At 40.9% G+C, this 22,873-nt stretch overlaps 1 protein-coding gene across 1 annotated transcript in view; it reads left to right on the forward strand.

Moving 5' to 3' along the window:
• Positions 1–14,465, forward strand: part of MYCT1 (MYC target 1) — a 33,893-nt gene extending 19,428 nt beyond the window's left edge. The window contains exon 2 of the mRNA XM_083176203.1: positions 10,520–14,465. Coding sequence (XP_083032329.1) covers positions 10,520–11,049 — 530 coding nt within the window. The 3' untranslated portion in view covers positions 11,050–14,465. The remainder of the gene's footprint in view (positions 1–10,519) is intronic.
• Positions 14,466–22,873: the final 8,408 nt, after the last annotated feature.

Genomic DNA, 22,873 nt, shown 5'->3' on the forward strand with positions numbered 1-22,873 from the left:
AACCCACACTGAAATCACATCACAACATGTGGCCAAGATGTACATGTCATCTAGAATACAGTGTACAGTTCTGTGCACCAATCCAAAAAGACATCTCGGAACTGGTAGAGGTTCAAGGCAACAGAATTGATTAAGGTCATTGGGCTATGAGGAAAGGCTGGTCAGGTTAGGTATGTTTACGTTGGAGAAGAGGAGTCTAAGAGGGGATATGATCAATATGCATAAATACTTAAAGGAATGAACTATCAGGTCTTCTGTTTACCAAGAATGTACACAGGACATGCGGTCACCCCCTAAGGACAGAGGAGAGGAAGATTCTCACACAGGGTTTCTTTTCAGTAAGGTCAGTTAGGATATGGAATACTCTGCTGGAGAAGGGTCTGATGGCAGATTCAATTGATACGTTTAAAAAGGTTAAACAATTTTTTTAACAGAAAAAAGTATACAGAGATATAACCTTAATTATAATGTACTATAATGGACTCAGAAATAAATTGGACAACCATACACTGTATATAAACACACAGCCGACACAAACACATAGGAGAGATGTGAATGAGTCCGCACACAAAAGATGCTCGTAAGCGTTTTATTTTTATCCATCAAAAAAACCAACATATGTTTCATGAGGGCTATCGAGTGCCTAGTCACAGGGTTGGTGGTGCTCCCAGTATAAGTTCAGGAAAACTTAGTCACAGGGGATGTGGGGGCCTTGCAGCAAGACTGCAAGAAAAGACTGATTTAATCTTTTTGGGGCACTCTTTTATTATCAAATTTGTGTATATGTTATAATTAAGAATTAACTTTTATTTGGTATGCCTTAAAATATAACGTGCTTTTTAACATAAGATTATTCTTTGTTTTAATTAGTACAAAAGGAACACAAAGATCAATCTTTGTTTTAAACAATACAAATACATAAAACCATGTTTACCCAGTTCATACTGAATCAGTGAGTCATATCTATAATAGATTACATGTTCTTCAATGATTACCAGTTTGGCGAAAATTAATCAGAAATATATATATATATATATATATATATATATATATATATATATATATATATATATTAAATATACTCCTGAGACCCCAAATCAATATTTAGGGTCACCACTGCTTCCCTCTAAAAAGATACACCCCTTTACTTGACTCCTGTATATATATATATATTCAAACTGCCGTGTTTTGTCTATGGAGTCTGGGGTTTGTGCCTCAGCACTATCACTCCTAGGGAAAGTTTTTTTAGAATGTTCATACAAATCAGAAACTGTTGCAGAATAGGCTTCTAGTAAGGGTGTTCTTGACACATTGTTTCTTTATTGTTTGTAAGAGCAGAGAGAAAAGAGTGCACTTTCTCTTATACCAGGTCCATTCTGCTTTCCAGTATCGTGTAAATACATCAGATACTGGGGGCCAAATGTAATAGGGTGAGAGTTTCAGAAAGTGAGAGATTTTGGGAGAGTTTTCACATGTTTTTTAAAACAGCAATCAATTACACTGCAAAACCAGGTTGATTTTGCCATGTAATTGATTGCTGCTTTAAAAAACATGGGAAAACTCTGCCAAAATCTCTCACTTTCTGAAACTCTCACCCTATTACATTTGGCTCATGGTGAGAGTTAAACCTTTCCATCCTATGTGCCTTAAAATACAGATATAAAGTGGTGTTTGCTTCTATTGGTCAAAATAATTCTGCTCAGATTGTCTCTGTTGCGATGTTGCAGCGCAGAGAAACCAAACGGCTGATTTGACCTAGAAGGGTCACACTGAACCTCGGTTTTTACAGAGGAGTTCAAAAAAGATTGCGGCGCACCTCTTATAGAAGAAAGGAATCTGGGGTGTTCACATATACCCTTATTCTGCTGTCTGGCATCTGACCTCCGGACATAGAATGGCAGATGAGAGATAGTGGTAAGTGTCACCCAGACAGAAGGACAGAGGTAGTGATCTTCTGCTGTTCTGAAAGCAAAAGCTGGCACTAGTCCTGATGCTTTCGCATTTGCAGGGCACCTGCATGCAATAAACCGCTGGATAAACAGATTTGAAGAAAATTATTGGACATTCATAACTTTTCCTAAAACATTTATCACCTGTGTATTTATTTTTTGCTATAGTAACAAATTTTCAATACTGTCTACACAATAGTCAACATGTAGATAAGTGTTGACTGAACAATAAATCAAGCGAGCGGGATCCCTGATCTTTACATATGCTTCTAAAGCCTTGGGGTTAGCTTTATTAATAACTGTTTTCTAGTCACTGTTATAGGGGTGCACAATTTCAAGTCATAAGTAGTCATGGAGAAATTTCATTAGTTTACCCAAGAACAGATTAATATCTTTGTGCACAGGATTCAAAACAACAGTTAAACATTCGCTGTGTGCAGTCTAGAAATCTCATATAGCCTCTGCAACCACAGATGTTTCTTGTGTGCTACACACCAATCCCAGTGTGACCAAGCTCTCAGAGCGAAACGCGCGTCACTTTCGGTCCGGGCGCTTACCGGAGAGGTGAGCCACGGACCACACTGCTTTCCCCCAGCACGCCGCTCCCCACCTGCCGAGACTGAACCAAGAGACGGTCCGTAAGTACGCAGCAGCACCGCTCAGTGTACCGCTACACAGAGGACAGTGTGGCTGCGGCGATTACCTACGATCCCTGTTCACATTATCTGCTGTTTTATGCCGCACGGAGATCGGTATGCAGACTGCGGCTGTGTGTGATATATGGTTAGACACAGCGATCCTCACATCTTTTATGCTGCACATCTGTCTATACAATCATTGCTGATATATCTATACGCTAAATCACACACTGCAAAAATCACCTGGTGTGTAGCACACAAGAAACATCTGTGGTTGCAGAGGCTATATGAGATTTCTAGACTGCACACAGCGAATGTTTAACTGTTGTTTTGAATCCTGTGCACAAAGATATTAATCTGTTCTTGGGTAAACTAATGAAATTTCTCCATGACTACTTATGACTTGAAATTGTGCACCCTTATAACAGTGACTAGAAAACAGTTATTAATAAAGCTAACCCCAAGGCTTTAGAAGCATATGTAAAGATCAGGGATCCCGCTCGCTTGATTTATTGTTCAGTCAACACTTATCTACATGTTGACTATTGTGTAGACAGTATTGAAAATTTGTTACTATAGCAAAAAATAAATACACAGGTGATAAATGTTTTAGGAAAAGTTATGAATGTCCAATAATTTTCTTCAAATCTGTTTATCCAGCGGTCTCTCTCATTCTGACAATTGCATGCACGTGCCCTGCAAATGCGAAAGCATCAGGACTAGTGCCAGCTTCTGCTTTCAGAACAGCAGAAGATCACTACCTCTTTCCTTCTGTCTGGGTGACACTTACCACTATCTCTCATCTGCCATTCTATGTCCGGAGGTCAGATGCCAGACAGCAGAATAAGGGTATATGTGAACACCCCAGATTCCTTTCTTCTATAAGAGGTGCGCCGCAATCTTTTTTGAACTCCTCTGTAAAAACCGAGGTTCAGTGTGACCCTTCTAGGTCAAATCAGCCGTTTGGTTTCTCTGCGCTGCAACATCGCAACAGAGACAATCTGAGCAGAATTATTTTGACCAATAGAAGCGAACACCACTTTATATCTGTATTTTAAGGCACATAGGACGGAAAGGTTTAACTCTCACCCAGTATCTGATGTATTTACACGATACTGGAAAGCAGAATGGACCTGGTATAAGAGAAAGTGCACTCTTTTCTCTCTGCTCTTACAAACAATAAAGAAACAATGTGTCAAGAACACCCTCACTAGAAGCCTATTCTGCAACAGTTTCTGATTTGTATGAACATTCTAAAAAAACTTTCCCTAGGAGTGATAGTGCTGAGGCACAAACGCCAGGCTCCATAGACAAAACACGGCAGTTTGTATATATATATATATATATATATATATATATATATATATATATATATATATATATATATATATATATATATATATATATATATATATATATACAGGAGTCAAGTAAAGGGGTGTGTCTTTTTAGAGGGAAGCAGTGGTGACCCTAAATATTGATTTGGGGTCTCAGGAGTATATTTAATATATATATATATTTCTGATTAATTTTCGCCAAACTGGTAATCATTGAAGAACATGTAATCTATTATAGATATGACTCACTGATTCAGTATGAACTGGATAAACATGGTTTTATGTATTTGTATTGTTTAAAACAAAGATTGATCTTTGTGTTCCTTTTGTACTAATTAAAACAAAGAATAATCTTATGTTAAAAAGCACGTTATATTTTAAGGCATACCAAATAAAAGTTAATTCTTAATTATAACATATACACAAATTTGATAATAAAAGAGTGCCCCAAAAAGATTAAATCAGTCTTTTCTTGCAGTCTTGCTGCAAGGCCCCCACATCCCCTGTGACACAAACACTCAGTCTACTGCACATAGTGTCGGTGCTAGGAAAATGTATATGAAAAAAAATCGGTACTTATGTAATATCTGGGCTCCCATTTTTCTTATGAGACCGCGTCCGCTCGCCACGCTTCGGGCATGGTGGCTCGCTGCGCTCGCCACACTATATAAAATCAACTCCATGCGTAGTTGGATAGTAGGGGTATGAAAAAATGGGGTGCATTTAACATGGGAGCCCAGATAATACATAAGTACCAAAAAAATCTACCAGGGTAACACCAAGCACAAAAAAATGGAAATAAAAGATGTGTAATTTTTCTTTTTTTTTTTTACTAAAACATTATATTGGAATTAAAATGCACTAGAAAATACAAACCTCTAGCTACTGAAAGGATGATAAGACAAATCATATCATTGGTAATCTACAGTAGTGCTGTTATAGAAACAACATTCTACACAATGCCTACATACAATATATGGTTGCATGTCCAGGATGAGTTGACAAATAGCACAAGATCTTTGGGTCTGCTGCTAACATTACTTCATTTAACATAAAAGATCAAATTATGTCTCAAGAATGGTCCTGAAATGCTACACAACTTGACGTCAAGCACAGAAACAGCAGCGGGTAAATCATGCATTACGCAGATAATCTTAGCTATCCTAGTGACTGCAGTGCTGCACATTGCTGTAAGATACATACAATATTGTATTATATGTCACATTGATCACAGAACAAACTACATTACAGGACTGGATGGAACAGTATGTGAACCAAAGTCCATTGATTTGCTAATTAGCATTCAATTTATTTTTCATATAGAGGCAATCCATAGAATATTAGTTGAGGTGAGTGACCAGACTAATGGGACACAGAATGTTTATCTGTGCTTATGCCTGCTGACGTTACTCTGGGCCATGTGTGTGTGTGTGTTCGGGGGGTGTTTATTGCGTATGTGTTACCACACAGACATACAGAAAGAGGATGCAAGGAGTGTGGATTTTAGTGGCCATTCTTGAAAGCTAACATGATGGCTAGACATATGCGGGTGTAGCGCGGGCTTGTCACTAATAATGGGTGATGCACAGTATGCCATAGTCACATGTAAAATGTTCATTTGTCATAGGGCTTGTGCAAGTTTTGATAGTGTGACCTATAGTCAGGGCCGGTGACACCACTAGGCAGCTTTAGGCATTTACCTGGGGGCGCTGTCCACTGGAGGGCCAGGTAAGTTGCACCCACACCAACCCCCCATCCATGAACTGATTTGGCGGTGGCCACATCCCCCTCCCCCCCACCGTAGAACGGGTGAGTGGTAGGTCTTGTCTCAAAGCCCCCCACATTAGACTAGTAGAGCGACTTGGCGGGAGCAGTGGACCTTTTCTGGGGGGCAGCTTCACTTGCAATGTTTAGCAATTCCATAGCCCAGTGGTTCTCAAACTGTGCACCGTGGCTCCCTGGGGTGCCGCAGCACAGTGACAAGGGTGTCCAGGGAGCGATCGGAGGTTAGTGTGCCAGGAGGTGGGGTGCAGATGGTGTAGTGTGCCAGGATGTGGGTGTGCAGATGGTGTAGTGTGCCAGGATGTGGGTGTGCAGATGGTGCAGTGTGCCAGGAAGTGTGAGTGCAGATGGTGCAGTGTGCCAGGAGGTGACATTGCAGCTGGGTGCAGTGTGCCAGAAGGTGGCAATATACCTGGATGCAGTGTGGCAGGAGGTGGAAGTGCAGCTGGTTGCAGGTTTTAAGGATATCCATGCTTGAGCAAATGCATTTCAATGCTGCTGAATGTAAGATTATGCATCTTGGGAGAAATTATCAGTGTGCTAGATACAATGTTAATGGGGTAGAGTTAGGAGCATCGGAAATGGAAAAGGACCTTGGAGTGCAAATGAATTAGGATACTAGCATTTATAAAAAGAGGTATAGAATCGAGGGGGGACGACTCTGTAATTCTATGACTTTTTTATTTTTTAAATACATTTTATTAGAGATGTCAAGAATACAAAGAATAGGAACCACAAGAAAACCTTGTGATTCCTATTCTTTGTATTCTTGACAACTCAAGAAAACTTACATAGACAACTCTTGATTTTAAGGAATTATAATGTTAAAGAATAATAAAACTAGTAAACAAAAAGGAAAAGTCATAAGAAGGCCAAAAGGAGGGAGTAAAAGAAAAAGAAAAGTGAAAAGAGGGGTAGAAGGGGAGTTCGGTAGGGCCTAGCCCAGGGTCATTTCCCAGGTCATTTCCCAGGTCATTTAGTTAAAAGCCGGTGGGACATTAAAGTAAGTGGTCCAGGGTTCCCAGACTTTAATGAATTTTGTAGAAGAGCCTTTCAAAATGCTGGTAATATACTCCATAGAATGAATATGCCAAATCTTGGCAGTGATTTCAACCAATGTCAGTAGATCTGAAGATCTCTAATGGCCCGCAATACAGGATCTGGCCGCAAGAACTATATGAGTGAATAGTTTGTTCTTTGTGCAAGATGCCTCTGGGATATCCATAGAAAGGAGAAACAGCCAGCTTTGAAAGGAATATGTATAGATAAAATAGTTAGCCAGAGCTGCTATATTTTGCCAGAGAGGGACTAAAACAGGGCAATCCCACCAAATTTGTAGAAATGTGCCATCCATACATTTACATCTCCAACAAAGGGGGGAAATCTCAGCATTCATTTTGTTAAGCCTGACTGGTACATAGTCCCATCTATAAAATAATTTTTACGTGTTTTTGTTAATCTTATACATATCGAGCTAGAGGCTACGTTTGTGTAAATATCGGACCATTCTTCATCCTCAAGTGTCTCCCCCAAATCACTTTCCCACGCTGTTTCATGTAAATCTTTAGTGTTTGAACTATGAACTACTGTAGGTTTTCTACTGGAGAAAGGGGTCTCGCAGTGATTTGTGATTTTGCCGAAAAGTGAAAATATATCTGATTTGGAGATATTGAAATAATTTTTTATGAGGTATTGAGTCTAACGTTTGGATTTCTGCAAAGGTGGGAAAGGAAGAAGTTTGGGAAATATCATTAAGAAATCTGATCCCACTATTCCACCGATATCCAAAGGTGTTCAGTGAACACCATGGACGAAAGCTGGGGTTGTTAAACAAAGGAACCAAAGGGCTAGGTAGGGAGCAAGATTGAATTTTCTATTGATTGTGTCCGAGACATCAAGAGTGTGAGAAATTATTGGGTGGGTCCTAGTATTTTTGGGTCGGGCCTTTCTAGGTAACCATAACAGTGAAGAAACAGAGTGAATCTTGAGAGCTTGAGATTACCTACCCAAACCCTCTCAGAGTTGGGTCTATTCCAAAAGATACATTGTGCCAATCTCGCAGCTAGGTAATATGAAGTTTGGGACCCCAAGGCCGCCCTCTGATGAACGTCTCTGAATTACAAAATGGTTTACTCTAGGCTTTTTCTTGGACCAAACAAAATTCATAATATTACGCTGAAGGAGCTTTAAGACATTTGGAGGAACCTGGACTGGTAGGGTTTGAAAATAATAGAGAAGTTGTGGTAGAGATATGATAACCACCCCAATCAGTCAGATATTTTTGTAGTAAGCAAATAGTTAGCAAATAGCTTGGGGTAGTTAGCCTGATATAGCTGCCAGTATTTTTTGATAATAATGACGCCCAGATAAGAGAGATGTCACCTATGGCAATGTAAATCAAAGGATAGAGCTAATGTATCCTTGACATTTTGTGGGATATAAAAATTTAGTACTTTTGTTTTTTGTGCATTCATTTTGTAGCCCGATACCGATCCAAATTCTTCAATTTCACGAAACAAATGTAAGAAGGATTGAGTTGGCTCAGATTGTGAGCAAAACGTCGTCTGAGTAAAGTGCGATTTTGTGCTTGGCATCTCCTATTTTAATCCCCTTTATATTAGGGTTGGCTCTTATATGTGCCGCGAGAGGTTCAATTGATAAAGCAAAAATAAGTGGTGAAAGGGGGCAAATAAGAAGAAGCAACCCCATTGGCCAGTACAGCAGTTTTTGAATTATCATAAAGGGATGATGTTCCTTAGAAAAAATGACCAGACAAACCTAACGTTAAGTATAAAACATAAAAGGCCATTGAATCCAGTCGAAAGCCTTTTCAGCGTTTAGACCTAAGACCAAAGCCAGAGCCTCTTATTTATGAATTTCATGAATTAGGTCAATTGTGCGTTGAGTATTATAAAATGTTTGTAGACCAGTTATAAAGCCTATTTGGACGGGGTGGACCAGGTCAGGCAGCAAAGGGCCCAACCTGTTGGCCAACAGCTTTGCATAAATTTTTATATTGACATTAAGCAAGGATATGGGTCTATAGTTGAAAACCAAGAGGGGGTCCTTATCTGATTTGGGAATCACTACTATGCTGGCCAAGGTGGTCAAATGTCAAAAGAAGCACCATCTAAAAGATCATTAAAGAAGGATTTCAGTAAAGGAGTAAGTAGAGAAGCACATTTTTTATAATATTGAGGGGTAAATCCATCTGGGCCTGGAGTGGATGAAGATTTAAGGCCTTTAATGACAGTTAAAATCTCTTCCTCTGAAATATCTGCATTCAGCTCTAAAAAATTTTGTTCATTAAGAGAGGGGAGCAATCCACTATGGAAGAAGGCAGAAAGAGATGGAGTCACTGGAAGACCTGAATTGGAAGAAGGGCCATTTAGATTATATAGCTTCTCATAATAAGTATAACAATCAGTTAATATCTGCTGTGGATCACAGGTAATATTACCGGAACTATGTCCCTTGATCTTGGCAATCAGGCTAGACAGTTTCTTCTAAGTTTGCTTGCCAATACTGAGTCCAATTTGTCTGCTTTATCATAGTATTTCTGCTGAAGTTTTTTAAGGAGGTTAGCAGATCTACGGGATGAGATTGTGTTAAGTCTACCTTTGAGAGGATTCATTTGTACACGTAATGCACATGTGGGATGTTGTTTATGTTGGTCAAGGAGCAAAGAGATTTCCTGTTCCAGATGTGAGATTTCACCCTGAGCCTGTTTCTGACAGAAAGCTGCATTACTTATTTGTTTGCCCCTGACTGTGGCTTTATGAGCATCCCAGATAACTCCCTTAGTAATTTCGTCAGTAAGATTCAGCTCAAAATACTCAGAGATCGCAGATTTTATGTTTTGAAGGATGGAAGGATCTAATAGTAAGGTTATCATCTAGATGCCACGACCTAGATTTATGTTGAAAGGAAAGTGAGTCTATAAGAATGTAAGGGCCTGCGTGGTCTGTCCATGAAAATGGGGAAATACCTGCTGCCGTACCGAGGAGGCAATTGATCTTGAGACCAGAATCATATCTATTCTTGAGTACAATTGGTGAGGGCCAGAATTATGTGTCTAGTCTCTGGCCGTCGAGTTTTTTAGATGCCATGTGTCTAAAGCAGACAGTTTGGCTAGACCAGTGGTGAGGTTGTGTGAGGTGCATATTACTTCAGAAGAATGTTTTAGCGGTTGTGCTGCGGTTTTGTCAATGTCAGGATCTGAGGGCTCTATAGCTCTAGAGAAAATTACTTTAGTTAATCTTTATGCCCCAATGTTCACCAAATTCCTTTCTTTTCAAAACTTTTTAAACTAATAGAAAACTTTCATAAAGCAGCCAGTATTTACCCTGCACAGAAACAAAATAACTCACCCAAATCTCTCTGCACATTTTACATCTGCCCCACCTGCAGTGCACATGGTTTTGTCCATCTAAGAAGGATTTTGTCAGAAAGAGTGAACTAGAATAAGGCCCATGATGCTGTGCCTGACAACATCTGGGACCCTCTGCAGACAGAGGCCACAGTGGCAGGCCATAACAATATGTAAGATACATATAGCATACAAAATGATAATTACATTATAATTATCATCAATGCAAAACAAATATAGCATTTTAAAATATGTACGGTATATGCTTCCTCACAGTCAACTTTGGAGATTATCAGATGTCCGTAAATGTTTATTTTCTGGCATTTTCAGCTTATTTAGAAACATTATAACTTTCATTTATTTCTCTGTTCTACTTATTTATATCCCAGCTACTGTACTGTATACAATATTTCTAATATAGGTTTGTCTATTTTTTTATAACAGGTGGTGTGATATTATCATTTACGTTATCCATTGTAATTGGATTGGTGATTGGAGGTCTGATATGGATTTTGGTCACCTGCTTATCCCGTCGTCGAGCCAGTGCAGCTATTTCCCCAAGAATGACCAACTCATCAAGCAGGCGTCCTAGGACATCATCCCATAACCATTCTTTAAATAGGTCTGGGTTTTATCGAAACAGCAGCTGCGAGCGTCGGAGCAACCTCAGCTTGGCCAGTCTGACTTTTCAGAGACAGAATTCCCAGGAGCAGCCTGACCCATTCACTCGGAAACCGAGCTTCCGAGCATCTACATTCCATCCTTTTTTGCAGACTCCTCCCCTAACAGTTGAAGCTGACAGTCAACTTGTTACTCTACCCCGTAGCAACAGCACTTCACCGACAATCAACAACACCGGTAACCTTGGCCGTCCCGACTTCCACTGGTCAAGTAACAGCCTACGTCTTGGCCACACAACTCACACACCACCACCTGCTTATGAAAGTATTATTAAGGCTTTTCCTGACTCATGAACATGATCAGTGGATTATTATTGGATTAAATAGTATGAACAATTTCTGATGCCCCCAAGCATACAGATGATTAATTAGCTGGCTTTTGTGTTAATGTAGGAGGCTACCAGACAGAAATGTGTACACACTGTACTGTATACATAATTTGCACCGGACTGAATCATGCTAGAGCATAAAGCAAGTGTGCAGATTCGGACTTAACATGCAGACCTCCTTGTACGTACATTTATAACACACTAACAGGTGCACCAAAGTCTACTTCATCTCTGCCCTGGTTAAAGGGATAGACCATGACACAACAATGTGTACTTGCTACTGTAGATCAATATATCAAATCAAAGTCGGTCTTGTGTCATTGTTAAGTTCTTACATACAGTAGTTTGTCATATTATTATAGTTCATTTTAAAACTATTTTAGTAAGTATAATTTAGAAAAGTAAAAAAAAAACAAGTTAAAATGCTTTTAGATAAAAAGATGTCTAGTCAATATTTGATTTATTATATGGATTGTGCAGTGTATACTTACTATGTCAAATATGCACACACAAGGAATTGCTAATTATTATCCTATTGCTTGTAACAGCTGCATTTGTGAATTTGTATTTCACCTAACAATTTGTACTGTTCTGTATTGAATTTTTTTTTTTTTTTAACGTACAGTGGCAATACTTACATTAATTTCTCCTGCATCCATAATTTAATATTTGTCAATAACATTCATAAATATATGCTTTCTTGCCTCAGTTTAAATTTAAATTGACTGCGACATGGGCAAAAATACCTTTGTATTATCTGGCCCCAAAGCTTTTTATTCGGGTGGAAATGCTAACTATGGCCCTTATTCTGGTTCACTCGCAAAGGCAAATTCCTTCTCAAATGGACAAAACCATGTGAACTGCAGGGGAGGCAGATGTAATGTGTAGAGAGAGTTACATTTGGGTGTTATATTGTTTCTGTGCGGGGAAAATACTGACTGCTATTTTTACACTGCAATATAGATCTCACCCCACCCATTCTCTCTGCACATGTTACATCTGCCCCTACTTGCAGTGCATATGGTTTTGTCCATTTGAGAAGGAATTTGCCTTTGCGAGTGAACCAGAATAATGGCCTATCTGTAGAGGTTTTATTTCTAGGCTAAATAAAGGTTAATTATGCAGACACCATGTCTGCATCACATTAGTGCAGACTGGGAACGTCCTTGTGGAAGAAAATCTGCATCTCCCCATGGCCGCAAATGGGGAGACTAGGTGGTCACTTTCCGCAGGTGGTGGATGTGACACCCATATGTGCATGCAGGGGACGGAGTGGAGCCAAATTACTGCCTTGCCCCGGGTCACGAAAATCCTAGTTTCAGCCTTGACCTACCTTTGTGGTGGTGTACTTCCAACTCCAAATGTACTCCTGCATACTATTTAAAATATTGCTTCATTTAGCCTTACTTATAAATTAACCATTAGGGTGAGGAGATGACATGATGGTCTATTACAATATATTAACTTAGTAGGGCTCATTCAGAGGTGGACGCTAATGGCAACGGTGCTACATCTTCGTATGCAGTGGCTGTACAATAATATGCAAAAGCTGTGACTGTGTGAACATCGCCCTTAAAAATATATCTGTGTTTTCATGGCAAAAGCTTGTCAATCATACTGCAGCTTTTGGGATACTGAGAACCAGATTTTATCAAACACCATTGGACAATTATGTGAACGTTAAATTAGCATTCACCTCGGTACTTGTGTCGTTTCACAGCACCAGCATGGCACCGTGCGTCTGAGTCCCCTTGCGGGGCTCGCTTCGCTCGCCCACGCTGCGGGATCGGTGTCTCGCTACACTCGCCGCGCTATCTACATTTACACTTCAAAATCAGTTTGATTTTGAAGTGTAAGTGATTGCCCCTTTCTGAATCTCTCATCCTATTACATTTCACCCCTTGTTTCACATATTGATGCTTATCTGTGCTTATTCATGTATATGGCTTGTGCTCAGCACGAAATGCCCCGATCCACCCTACTCCTATCATCAAAGATACAATTGCAAAAGAACACAATAAAAACTCAAAAGCAGTCATTGTGATACAGCAGTTCAATTAAAGGAATTTGCCTAGTGTTCACCTCCAAAGGAAAAATGTACACAGCACAATCTCATGCTGACACTCAAAATTCACATTAGTGCTTTGTTTATTTATATATTTGTCCCATCAGAAGATGCTACATTTTGCACCAAGTAGGTGGTGTCATTTACACATCCTAATTTAGATGCATTAATGCTAAACTGGGAGCAAATGACACTTGTGCTGGGGATGGCATATGTTTCGCACTTGTAGTGATCTTTTCTATACAACAATACATATTTGTGTTACAGTATGTAAAAATGCTCAGTGTTTGAGCATTTTGTTTCATGTTTTAATAATTTTGTCCGAAGGGTATGGATTATAGGGTCGACAGACTGAAGGTCGACATGCATTGTGTCGACCACTAAAGGTCTCCGTGATTCAAGGTTGACCCACCTGAAGGTCGACATGGGCTTTGGTTGACAGGTCACTAGGTCGACAGATGTATTAGGTTGACACTCAACAGTCAAAGGTTAACATGGGGTTTTTCACGTTTTTTATCTCGAATGTCAACACAGTCGGCATGGACACTGTCCCTTCGCATGGCTTGCTGTGCCTGCCATGCTTCAGGCACGGTGCCTCGCTACACTCAGCACACTATTTTATTCTCCCACCACGCCCTAGTTGATGGTAGGGCATGAAATACTGCCTGTCGGCGCGTCGGCTAAAAAAAAAGTGAAAAACCCCACGCCGACCTGTTTACTGTTGAACTATCCCATGTTGACCTAATGCATGTGTTGACCTAGTGACCTGTCAGCCTAAGCCCATGTTGACATTGAGATGTTTAGACCTTGATGCATGTCAACCGTCAATGGTCGACCCAATAAGACTTTCCCCTAGTGAGCTTATACCTTGTCTGCAGGTGTCATTTCAGTTTGCTATCCTTTTACAACAGTCAGGTAATTGCCAAAATGCCATAGTATGTCCATGCCATACAAACAGTATTTCTCCTAATTACATATATATGTTGATTAACCTGACCGACCACCAACATATGATATTGCATATAAAATCTGGAATTTCTTCTTGACCTTAATCCTACAAGACAGCATTTTTTTGGCATTTAAAATAAACAATCAAAAATGTATTTCTCTACAGGCCATTACTAAATATTCAAAACTAGATCAAGCTTGTCTAAAGTATATATACTGCCTTTTTATACCATAAAATACACTACTGATATTCATTTTAAAACATATTATTTTGATCCCTGAAGCATACAAATGATGACAAAAAAGTTTGATATTATTTATATTTTTTATTTGTATTTTCTGTATCCAGTATTAAAATTATAAAAATATTATTGTTTTATTTATTTTTTTAATAACTTTGGAAAATTACCAATCTTTTCCTGTTCTGCTTTTTTGTTGTGAGAATTTTTGGATTTCAAATGATAAAATATATAAATATTTTTAGCAGTGTTATGTTCAGATCGAGTATTTGTAATAAAGCAAAAACAGAAAATGAATGAAAAAATCTGTTAAAATAGGAAACAATCAACACTGAAAATATTTCAAAATGGCAAGTAAAGATTATAATATTAACTTTTATCTTGAAAAGAAGAAACATAAAAAAACAATTAGAAAGTCCACCAAGCAAGTTTTAAAATATTTTAAATCTTAAAAAAAAAAAAAAAAAAATCAAGTTTCAAATAACCAAAAACCGACTTTATGAAATGACACATGTGAAGATACAAACCTTGGAGAGAGATAAATTACCAACTAATCTGTCAATTATCAAACACAGCCTGTAAAATGGCAGAAGCTGATTGGTAGGTACTTTACCTCTCTCTAAGGTTTGTATCTTCACATGTGTCATTTCATAAAGTCGGTTTTTGGTTATTTGAAACTTGATTTTTTATTTTATTTAAGATTTAAAATATTTTAAAACTTGCTTGGTGGACTTTCTAAGCAATATCGTCATAAAATTATAGTTTTTTCAGGGAATATACAGTATAACTATTTAAAGTGTTTTTTTAATGTTTCTACATGTCCCCCATAAAATAATTGAATATCCACAGACAGTTGGGAGGTGACTTCCCAAGAATGCCTTGTAATGCTGGGAACTTAAGTAGGTAATTATATATTTCCCCAAAGGTCCCTAGTTTGACATGAATCCGTCCTCTGTATCATTACCAGTTTGGCATTTGCAATCTCCAGGTAGATAATATAGACAACATCTGTTATTACCTTCCCATATAAAATGATTAGTATGCTTGCTATCATACGCAGTGGAATCAAATAGAGTTTAGATGAGTCATTGGCTGGTACAGAGATAACCACAAAAGATTCATCTGTAGCTGAAGATCAGTTTTCATGAATCAGATTTAGGTCTAGATACACCTCCAGATCTTAGAGTATTGAGTGCAGTGTGAAGTGCATTTGTTTGGTACATGTATTAGAAAGTATAGATTGGTGTATTCTACATTAGCCAAGGTCAATTGAATATCAGCTAGGAGCCTTACACTAGTAGACAATTTATAAAAATAACCATCAAAGTGCTGATGTTAAGATTTGAGGGGTGTTGAGACCTTTTTCCTGACTCCGTTGACCAGCTATTCTCCCCCATGAGAGAGAATCCACAGTCATCCTGCCACCATATTTTTTGTATCCATCCCTTGCAGTACTGCAGCAGATGACATTTTTCCCTCCCACTTTTCCAGAATGCTGGTACAGGTGAGTTATTGGGTGACGGCACATGGTTCTACACTTGGCTGCCCACCCATTGCAGCCTGTCTGAGCACCTGGTCCTAAAGAGGAGATCCATCACCCAGGCAGTCTCGGCCCCTAGCAGCATCACAACACATGGCCAGTGCAGGGAGATAGGAGCAGCCTGGGAAAGCCCACTAACAGTCCGGGCAGGGGGGTGAGTGTCCATAACTTGCCAGGGTGAGTGTGGGTATACAGTACATCTGCTCTACTTTAATTTATTAGTAGCGGTGTGCTTGCAGGGTAGACACTGTGAACCTACTGATGTGTTGTATTTGTTAAATGTTGTGAAATAATGTGCTATCTGTTATAGAATACTACGGAGGAGACAGGCACGCGACCTGAGTGGCGAACGCTGCATCTAGTGCAAGCGTTCAGCACGTGCCTGTATAGAGCAGGGTTGCCGACCCTCCCGGAATTTCCGGGAGTCTCCCGAAAATCGGGTACCCCCTCCCGGACCCCGGAAGGGTGGGCAACCCTCCCGAAATCAGGGGGGACCCCCGCTGACCCCCGGATCAGAGGAGGGGGCGGAGCTAAAACGGCACAATCGCGTAATTTTAGCCCCGCCCCCTCCATGGAGATCCCTGAATTAGCTGCTTTTAACAGTATGGGGGCGGGGCTTAGTGATGTCACTCGTAAGCCCCGCCCCCTGAGCGGCTGCTGAAACTCTCCTCTCCGGGCTTCTCCCGGAGAGGAGAATGTTAAAGTCGGCAACCCTGGTATAGAGAGAGAGAGAGACGGTGAGACGGTGTGCTAACAGCGTAGAGAGCTGTGTCTCAAACACAGTGTGTCTGTACATATTTACCGGCTGCAAGACCGTATTAACTACTGCGGTTTGCAATTATCCCGGCTAGAATAACTGAGAGGGAATAAGTCATACTGAACTGACCAGGACGATCATTGTAGCATATAACCTACATAAGGACAGATCTGCACTTATTAAGTGCCATGTGCTATCTGGTGGCTACTGTTTGGTGGCAAAATCCCTACAAATCCCTATAATTAGCAGCTAACACTACCACAATAGGGACCCATTATTGAATGAGATGCCCTTTATTACTTCTAGCTGCAAATTGTGATATGTGATAACTCTGATAGCATATTATAAGCCGTTATAATAGCTTTCACACGGCAGCAAATGTTGTCAGTGGGTGAAACCAGTGGGTGAAGGGAAACCCCATATGTTAAAACCAGTCCACCTCTCATCAACTAAAGTATAAGTTGGAGCTAATTTCATTATTAACCCAATTGTCGCAATCTAGCACCTCCAACAAATTGTTACCAATCTCCTCTGTAGCCAAACATGAAATGAAATAAAAATTTTGAAAAGTATTGCAGACAAATCCCAGGCTACATAACCTTTATTAAAGGGAGTCTGAATAAAACTGTATACACATCACATTTAAGCATATTTACAACAGATTTAAATTGTAAAAAGTGGTTATCACAGTGTGCCACCTGCTCGCCACCTTTTTTAAACACCTATTGTCTTTGTCTTCATTTCACTTGTTAAATGTGTTTTCTTCTTTTTATATTTTGCAGCCTATTTTACTGTTATCTAATAAAAGTTAAATTTTAATGAAATTCAGGTGCACCACACCAAGGGACATACTTTTTTCTCTCTTTCCTTGTATCAATATCATATGTCCAGAGGTTGCACACCTTCGTAAAAATTTAGACAAGTATCCTTGTCATACTTCAATAGAAGGCCCGGTCTATCTTTATATCAATCAAAAAAAATTTTGTCCTGTGCAATTGGCAAACAAACCCCCTCTTTTTTCATTAAAATTTTTACCAAAACAAGGTTATCCCAATTTCCCCCCTTTCATTGGTCAACTGCAACTGTGTTCTTACCATGTGCTTTTCCCCCCCATTAGAGCGTACTTCCACCTCACTGTGTGCTATTCCTGTAATGATTGCACACCCTGCCAGCCATAACCTACACAGATGGTAGCCTCGGATGGTTTCTCCGTGTCAGGATGTACTTTACATGGCTCTTTCTGTGCAGTGTATATCATACCACTACACAAGTGTCAGTTTTCCCATACATTAATTATGCCCTTGTATAGCTCACCTACCACAATGTAACCAAACATGGCTACCTTATCTGCTATGCTTGTATATGAGGTGAAAAATACATGTACCTGACTGTTTTGTTGGGATCCTACTCTGAGCATTAGAACAATGCAATCACCACATTTTGTACCACCTCTTCTAGGAGTAGACTATTCCATCCAGAGTAATGTTATGTAGAGTGCCCAAGATGGCTGCCTCATCTGGAATCGGGATCGCACCATGAAAACAATGTGCCTCTGAAAGGTCCTCCAAAGATCCTATGAAATCAACATGCAGTTGAACCATTTCAAGCATCATGTCTCTCCAGTCTCACCAAGGTCCTGTATGTTGACAATCTCCTTACTTCATGACTGGGCATCAGCTACTACTGTACATTCCTAAAGATGAAAACATTTGCATTTTTATTTAAGTTATGTGTCAAAAGTATCTAAATTTTTAAATAAATACAGAAATAATGAATTTATTAAATAAATACAATGTGCATACAAAACACAACATTTCAGTAGTAATCATAGAGATTAACATTCCTGCTGTATTAATACAAAATCAGAGGATGGTAACATAACTTTTATAAAACTATTAATGTGAAAATGGGGTTTACATGTAGAAAGTCAGGCCTTCAGCTTAAGAAACATGTGTACAAACACATATACGAAAAGTTTCTAAAATAAAAATGGTGAAATTCAATTAGTCATGGTAGATTACCCTGTGCTAACTGATCCCCAGGAGCTAACGTATTAGCCCTGAAACCAGGAGTTATAGGGATTTTTTTCTCCACTTGCTTCAGTGTGTAGAAAAAACAAAACAAAACCCAGACTAGCAAACTGCAATAAAATTTTTATTTTAAAGTTTATATGTGCCAATGGAAATGTTAATGCCCTTGAACACTCTACTACAGTATAACCAGTGGTGTAACTAGGATATTTGCATCCCCCCGCCATTATAGGCAGCGCCGCCCACCCAAGTAAAGATAAACACCCCCCTTACCCCTCTGCATGCCGCTGCATTCAGGGTCCTACCGGGCAGATCTCCTACTGGCTCCGGACCGTCTCCTCCTGCAGTGAGTGCTAATGAAAAATGACCATCACAAAATGGCTGCCCCCTAATAGTAGACAGTTTTTAAGGATGCTAGGAGGCTGCCGCCTCCTCTAGCATCCCTAAAAAACTGTCTGCTGTATGGGGGCAGCTATTTTGTGAGGGGCGGCTTTCATTATCACTGCAGGTCAGGAGGAGATGGTCCGGAGCCAGGAGGAGATCTGCGCTGCGGGAATGCGGCAATGGCATGAGGAGGGCAAAGGGGGGTGTTTAACTTTACGTGGGCAGATGAGAGGGCTAGGGGGAGGGGACGGCGCTGCCCACATGTCCTGGCCACACACAGTCGCATAGTAACATAGCCCCACAGACCGGCGCCCATAGTTACTCAGCGCCTCTCTGCCATAGCGGGGGCTGCAGGGCTACAGTTACGCCACTGAGTATAACAGGCATTTACAAGGCTATTGGGGGGAATTGGGAGGGCAACTGAATAAACCTGGTCATAAAGCCCAAGGCAACCTCCTGTTTTCAAATGCAATAATTTACAGTGGCAAAAAACTGCTATAAAAATATGGCATTTGCTATATCTTTCATTGTGCTGGTAGATATGATTTTTCAGAGGAAACTCTTGGATATATAAACTTACAGTAATTGTCACTATATTACATTACAGACAAATAGAAATGCTGTCTTAGATTCAGGAAAGAATGTTTCCTGTTTTGAATTCAAATTAGGAAATGATTACTTGGCATTCTTTCAGTAATACTTTTTCATCAACAGGATGGTTAGCTGTACTGTAAATTTACTGGAGAGAACATTGCAATACTGTACACAAACTTTAAAGGTTACACTGAGATTCTTGAGAGCAGAGGTATCTTCTACAGTAAGTTCTTACACTAGTTTTTACTGAAAGGTATCCAGATTCTATTAATGCCAATAATGTGTTATGCCCAGACCGTAACTAAAATTTTGTGGGCCCAATAGCAAAATCTTGGAAGCCCCCCACCCCACTGTCACTACAATGCGCTTTAGGGGGGGAGACAGGGAGAGATAGAAAGTGTCAGGCAGAGAGAAATAAAGAGATAGTGTCAGGGAGAGAGGGAGGGAGAAAGAGAGACAGCATCAGGGAGAGTGAGAGACAGTGTCAGAGAGAGAGTAACAGCGAGAGAAAAAAGAGACAGGAGGAGAGTGAGGGAGAGACACTACCTGATAACAGCACAGAGCAGGGATAGTGGGTGCATAGATGGACAGATGAAGGAGGGAATGGGCAGATGTGGGACAAGGACAGACACACAGATGGAAAGTGCGCCATATGGGTGCATAGAAGAGGAAACAGCCAGATGGAAGGAAGGATCAACAGAAACCACCATTTGGGGGTTTAGACTGACAGACAGAGAGGGGGAAAAGATGGATGGACAGAAAATTATGAATAGAAAAACAAATGGGTGGTGAGCATATGTGGTTGGATGGTGTAATCAACTCAAACACCATAGATAGAAGGACGAAAAGGTGGTGGGCAAAGACTGACGGGGCACATAAAAAGATAGGGACAGAGCACCATAGATAGAAAGATGTATGGGTTGCTGGCATAGATGGACTGAAGGAGGGTATAGACAGATGGGGACGGACACCATAGATATAAAGACAGATGGATGGCAGGCATAGATGGATGGATGGGGGCATAAACAGTTGGAAACAGAACACCATAAAAAGAAAGATAAATGGATGGAGATCAGAGACAGATGAACGTAAGGCATAGACATTCGGGACAGAGCACCATATTGGGGGACAGAACACCAAATTGGGGGACAAACTGACAAACTGGGAGGGCAGCATAGATGGGAGAAAGGTGAGGGGCAAAGACAGACAGTGGGTGGCAGACTGGCAAACAGACTGACGGATGCTCACTATCAATGGGTCTTTAGCCTCTAACAGCCGTCAAAACCTTCATTTTCTCCATGGCACGGCTTCAGTCAGTGGCAGTAGCAGGTGCTCCTCTTCTCCCTGCAAAGCAGCTCTGAGCATCAGGGGTGGCAGCAGTGGATCCTCTTCCCTCCATAGAGATGGCGTCATCCAATCAGGGCTGAGCTCAGCCTTATTGGTTGAGGGAAATCCGATGCCCTCAGTGTGGGGGAAGAGCTGTCTGTGAGAATACACACAAGCAGCAGAATACACACAGCAGTCTAGTCCACTTACAGGTACTGCCCTTTGTTTTTTGAGTACTCCAAGTCCCAGTATAAGGGATGGGGCTTGCTGGGACTTGCAGTTCACCAGCAAAACCACATATTTTTTTGTATCTAATTTTTTTAAACTAAAGAATCACCCACCACCCACCACCCAGGGGTAGCGCAGACAGCCCCAGGCTTCAGCCCTAGATGTTTAAAACCTGGGGGATCTGCCCTTATTGAGGGGTCCCCACTCCCCAGGCACCCCTCCAGGGCTGACCAGCCAGGGAGTGATTTGACGGTTGGGGGACCTCCTATAAAAAGTGTCCCCCCGGCTGTGGCATTAACCTGCTGGCTGTTAGAGCCCAGTGCTGATTCCAAAATACGGAGGACCCCCATGCTTTTTGTCCCCCCATATTTCTGAAACGAGGACCGGACAAAAACACTGCATATTTCCATTACTAAAAAAATCACACATTTCCATTACTAATAGAGTGTGCGGGCTCGGATTGTCCAGATCCGAGCCCGCATGAACGCTGGGGATCTTATCGGTGTTCGGCTGTTCCCGCCTGGCTCGATCCGGGCTCCCGGGCAAAACGTCATTGCCCGGCGCTGGATTCTCATGAGATCCGGACCTCTATATAAATAGCGAGCATTCAGTACCATTTGTCACTCGTGAGTTGAACTTGTTACAGTAGGGATAGTTTGTGTGCAGAGCTTTGTTAGGTTAGGTAGGTTAAGGAGCTGTCTATAGTATTATTAAAACCTCCCTGCTGGTGCATTTACTGCTGTATATAAAGTAAACTATATATATACTCTCTGCTGGTGCATCTACTGTACTGCCATATAAATATTAATAATACCAGTCTACTGGTACATCTACTGCTGTTTACATAATAATACCTCTCTGCTGGTGCATCTACTGTACTGCCGTATATACCAGTCTACTGGTACATCTACTGCTGTACAGATGGGGCAGGCCTCTTCCTTGCTGGCGAATCGCCAGAACGTCAGCGCTGGCGAATCGCCAGAACGTCAGCGCTGGCGATCCGCCAGCAGCCTGCCTCACCATCTGACTGAGACGCGGGGAGACGGGAACCCTGTCCGTCTCCGCCTCAGGGAGACGGACAGGGTTAGGGGGGGGGGTGGGTGCGGGCAGGCGGCGGGGACCCCGGGTTACCGCCGACAAGCTGGCGGCGACCCGGGGGAGCAACTGGAAGCGCCGTCGGAAGGGGACGCGCACGCCTCTCGCACGCGCGTCCCCTTCTCGCTATGCAGATGGCGCTTGCGGGGGATGGCGGCTGACATCGCCATCGCCATCCCCTGCCAAGATGGGACCTGCCCCATCTGTATATATATAATACCTCTCTGCTGGTGCCTCTACTTTACTGCCATATAAATAATACCAGTCTATTGGTGCATCTACTGCTGTATATATAATACCTCCCTGCTGGTGTATCTACTGCCGTATAAATAATACCAGTCGACTGGAGCATCTACTGCCATATATAAAGAATACCTCTCTGCTGGTGCATCTACTGCGCTATAGATAATACCAGTCTACTGGTGCATCTACTGCCATATAAATAATACGATGTCTACTGGTGCATCTACTGCCACATATAAATAATACCTCTCTGCTGGTGCTTCTACTGCCGTATATATAATACCATTCTACTGGTGCATCTACTGCCGTATATATATATATATATATATATATATAATAC

Source organism: Crinia signifera, chromosome 3 (genome assembly GCF_055691185.1).
Source record: "Crinia signifera chromosome 3, ASM5569118v1, whole genome shotgun sequence".
Classification (NCBI taxonomy): Eukaryota; Metazoa; Chordata; class Amphibia; order Anura; family Myobatrachidae; genus Crinia; species Crinia signifera.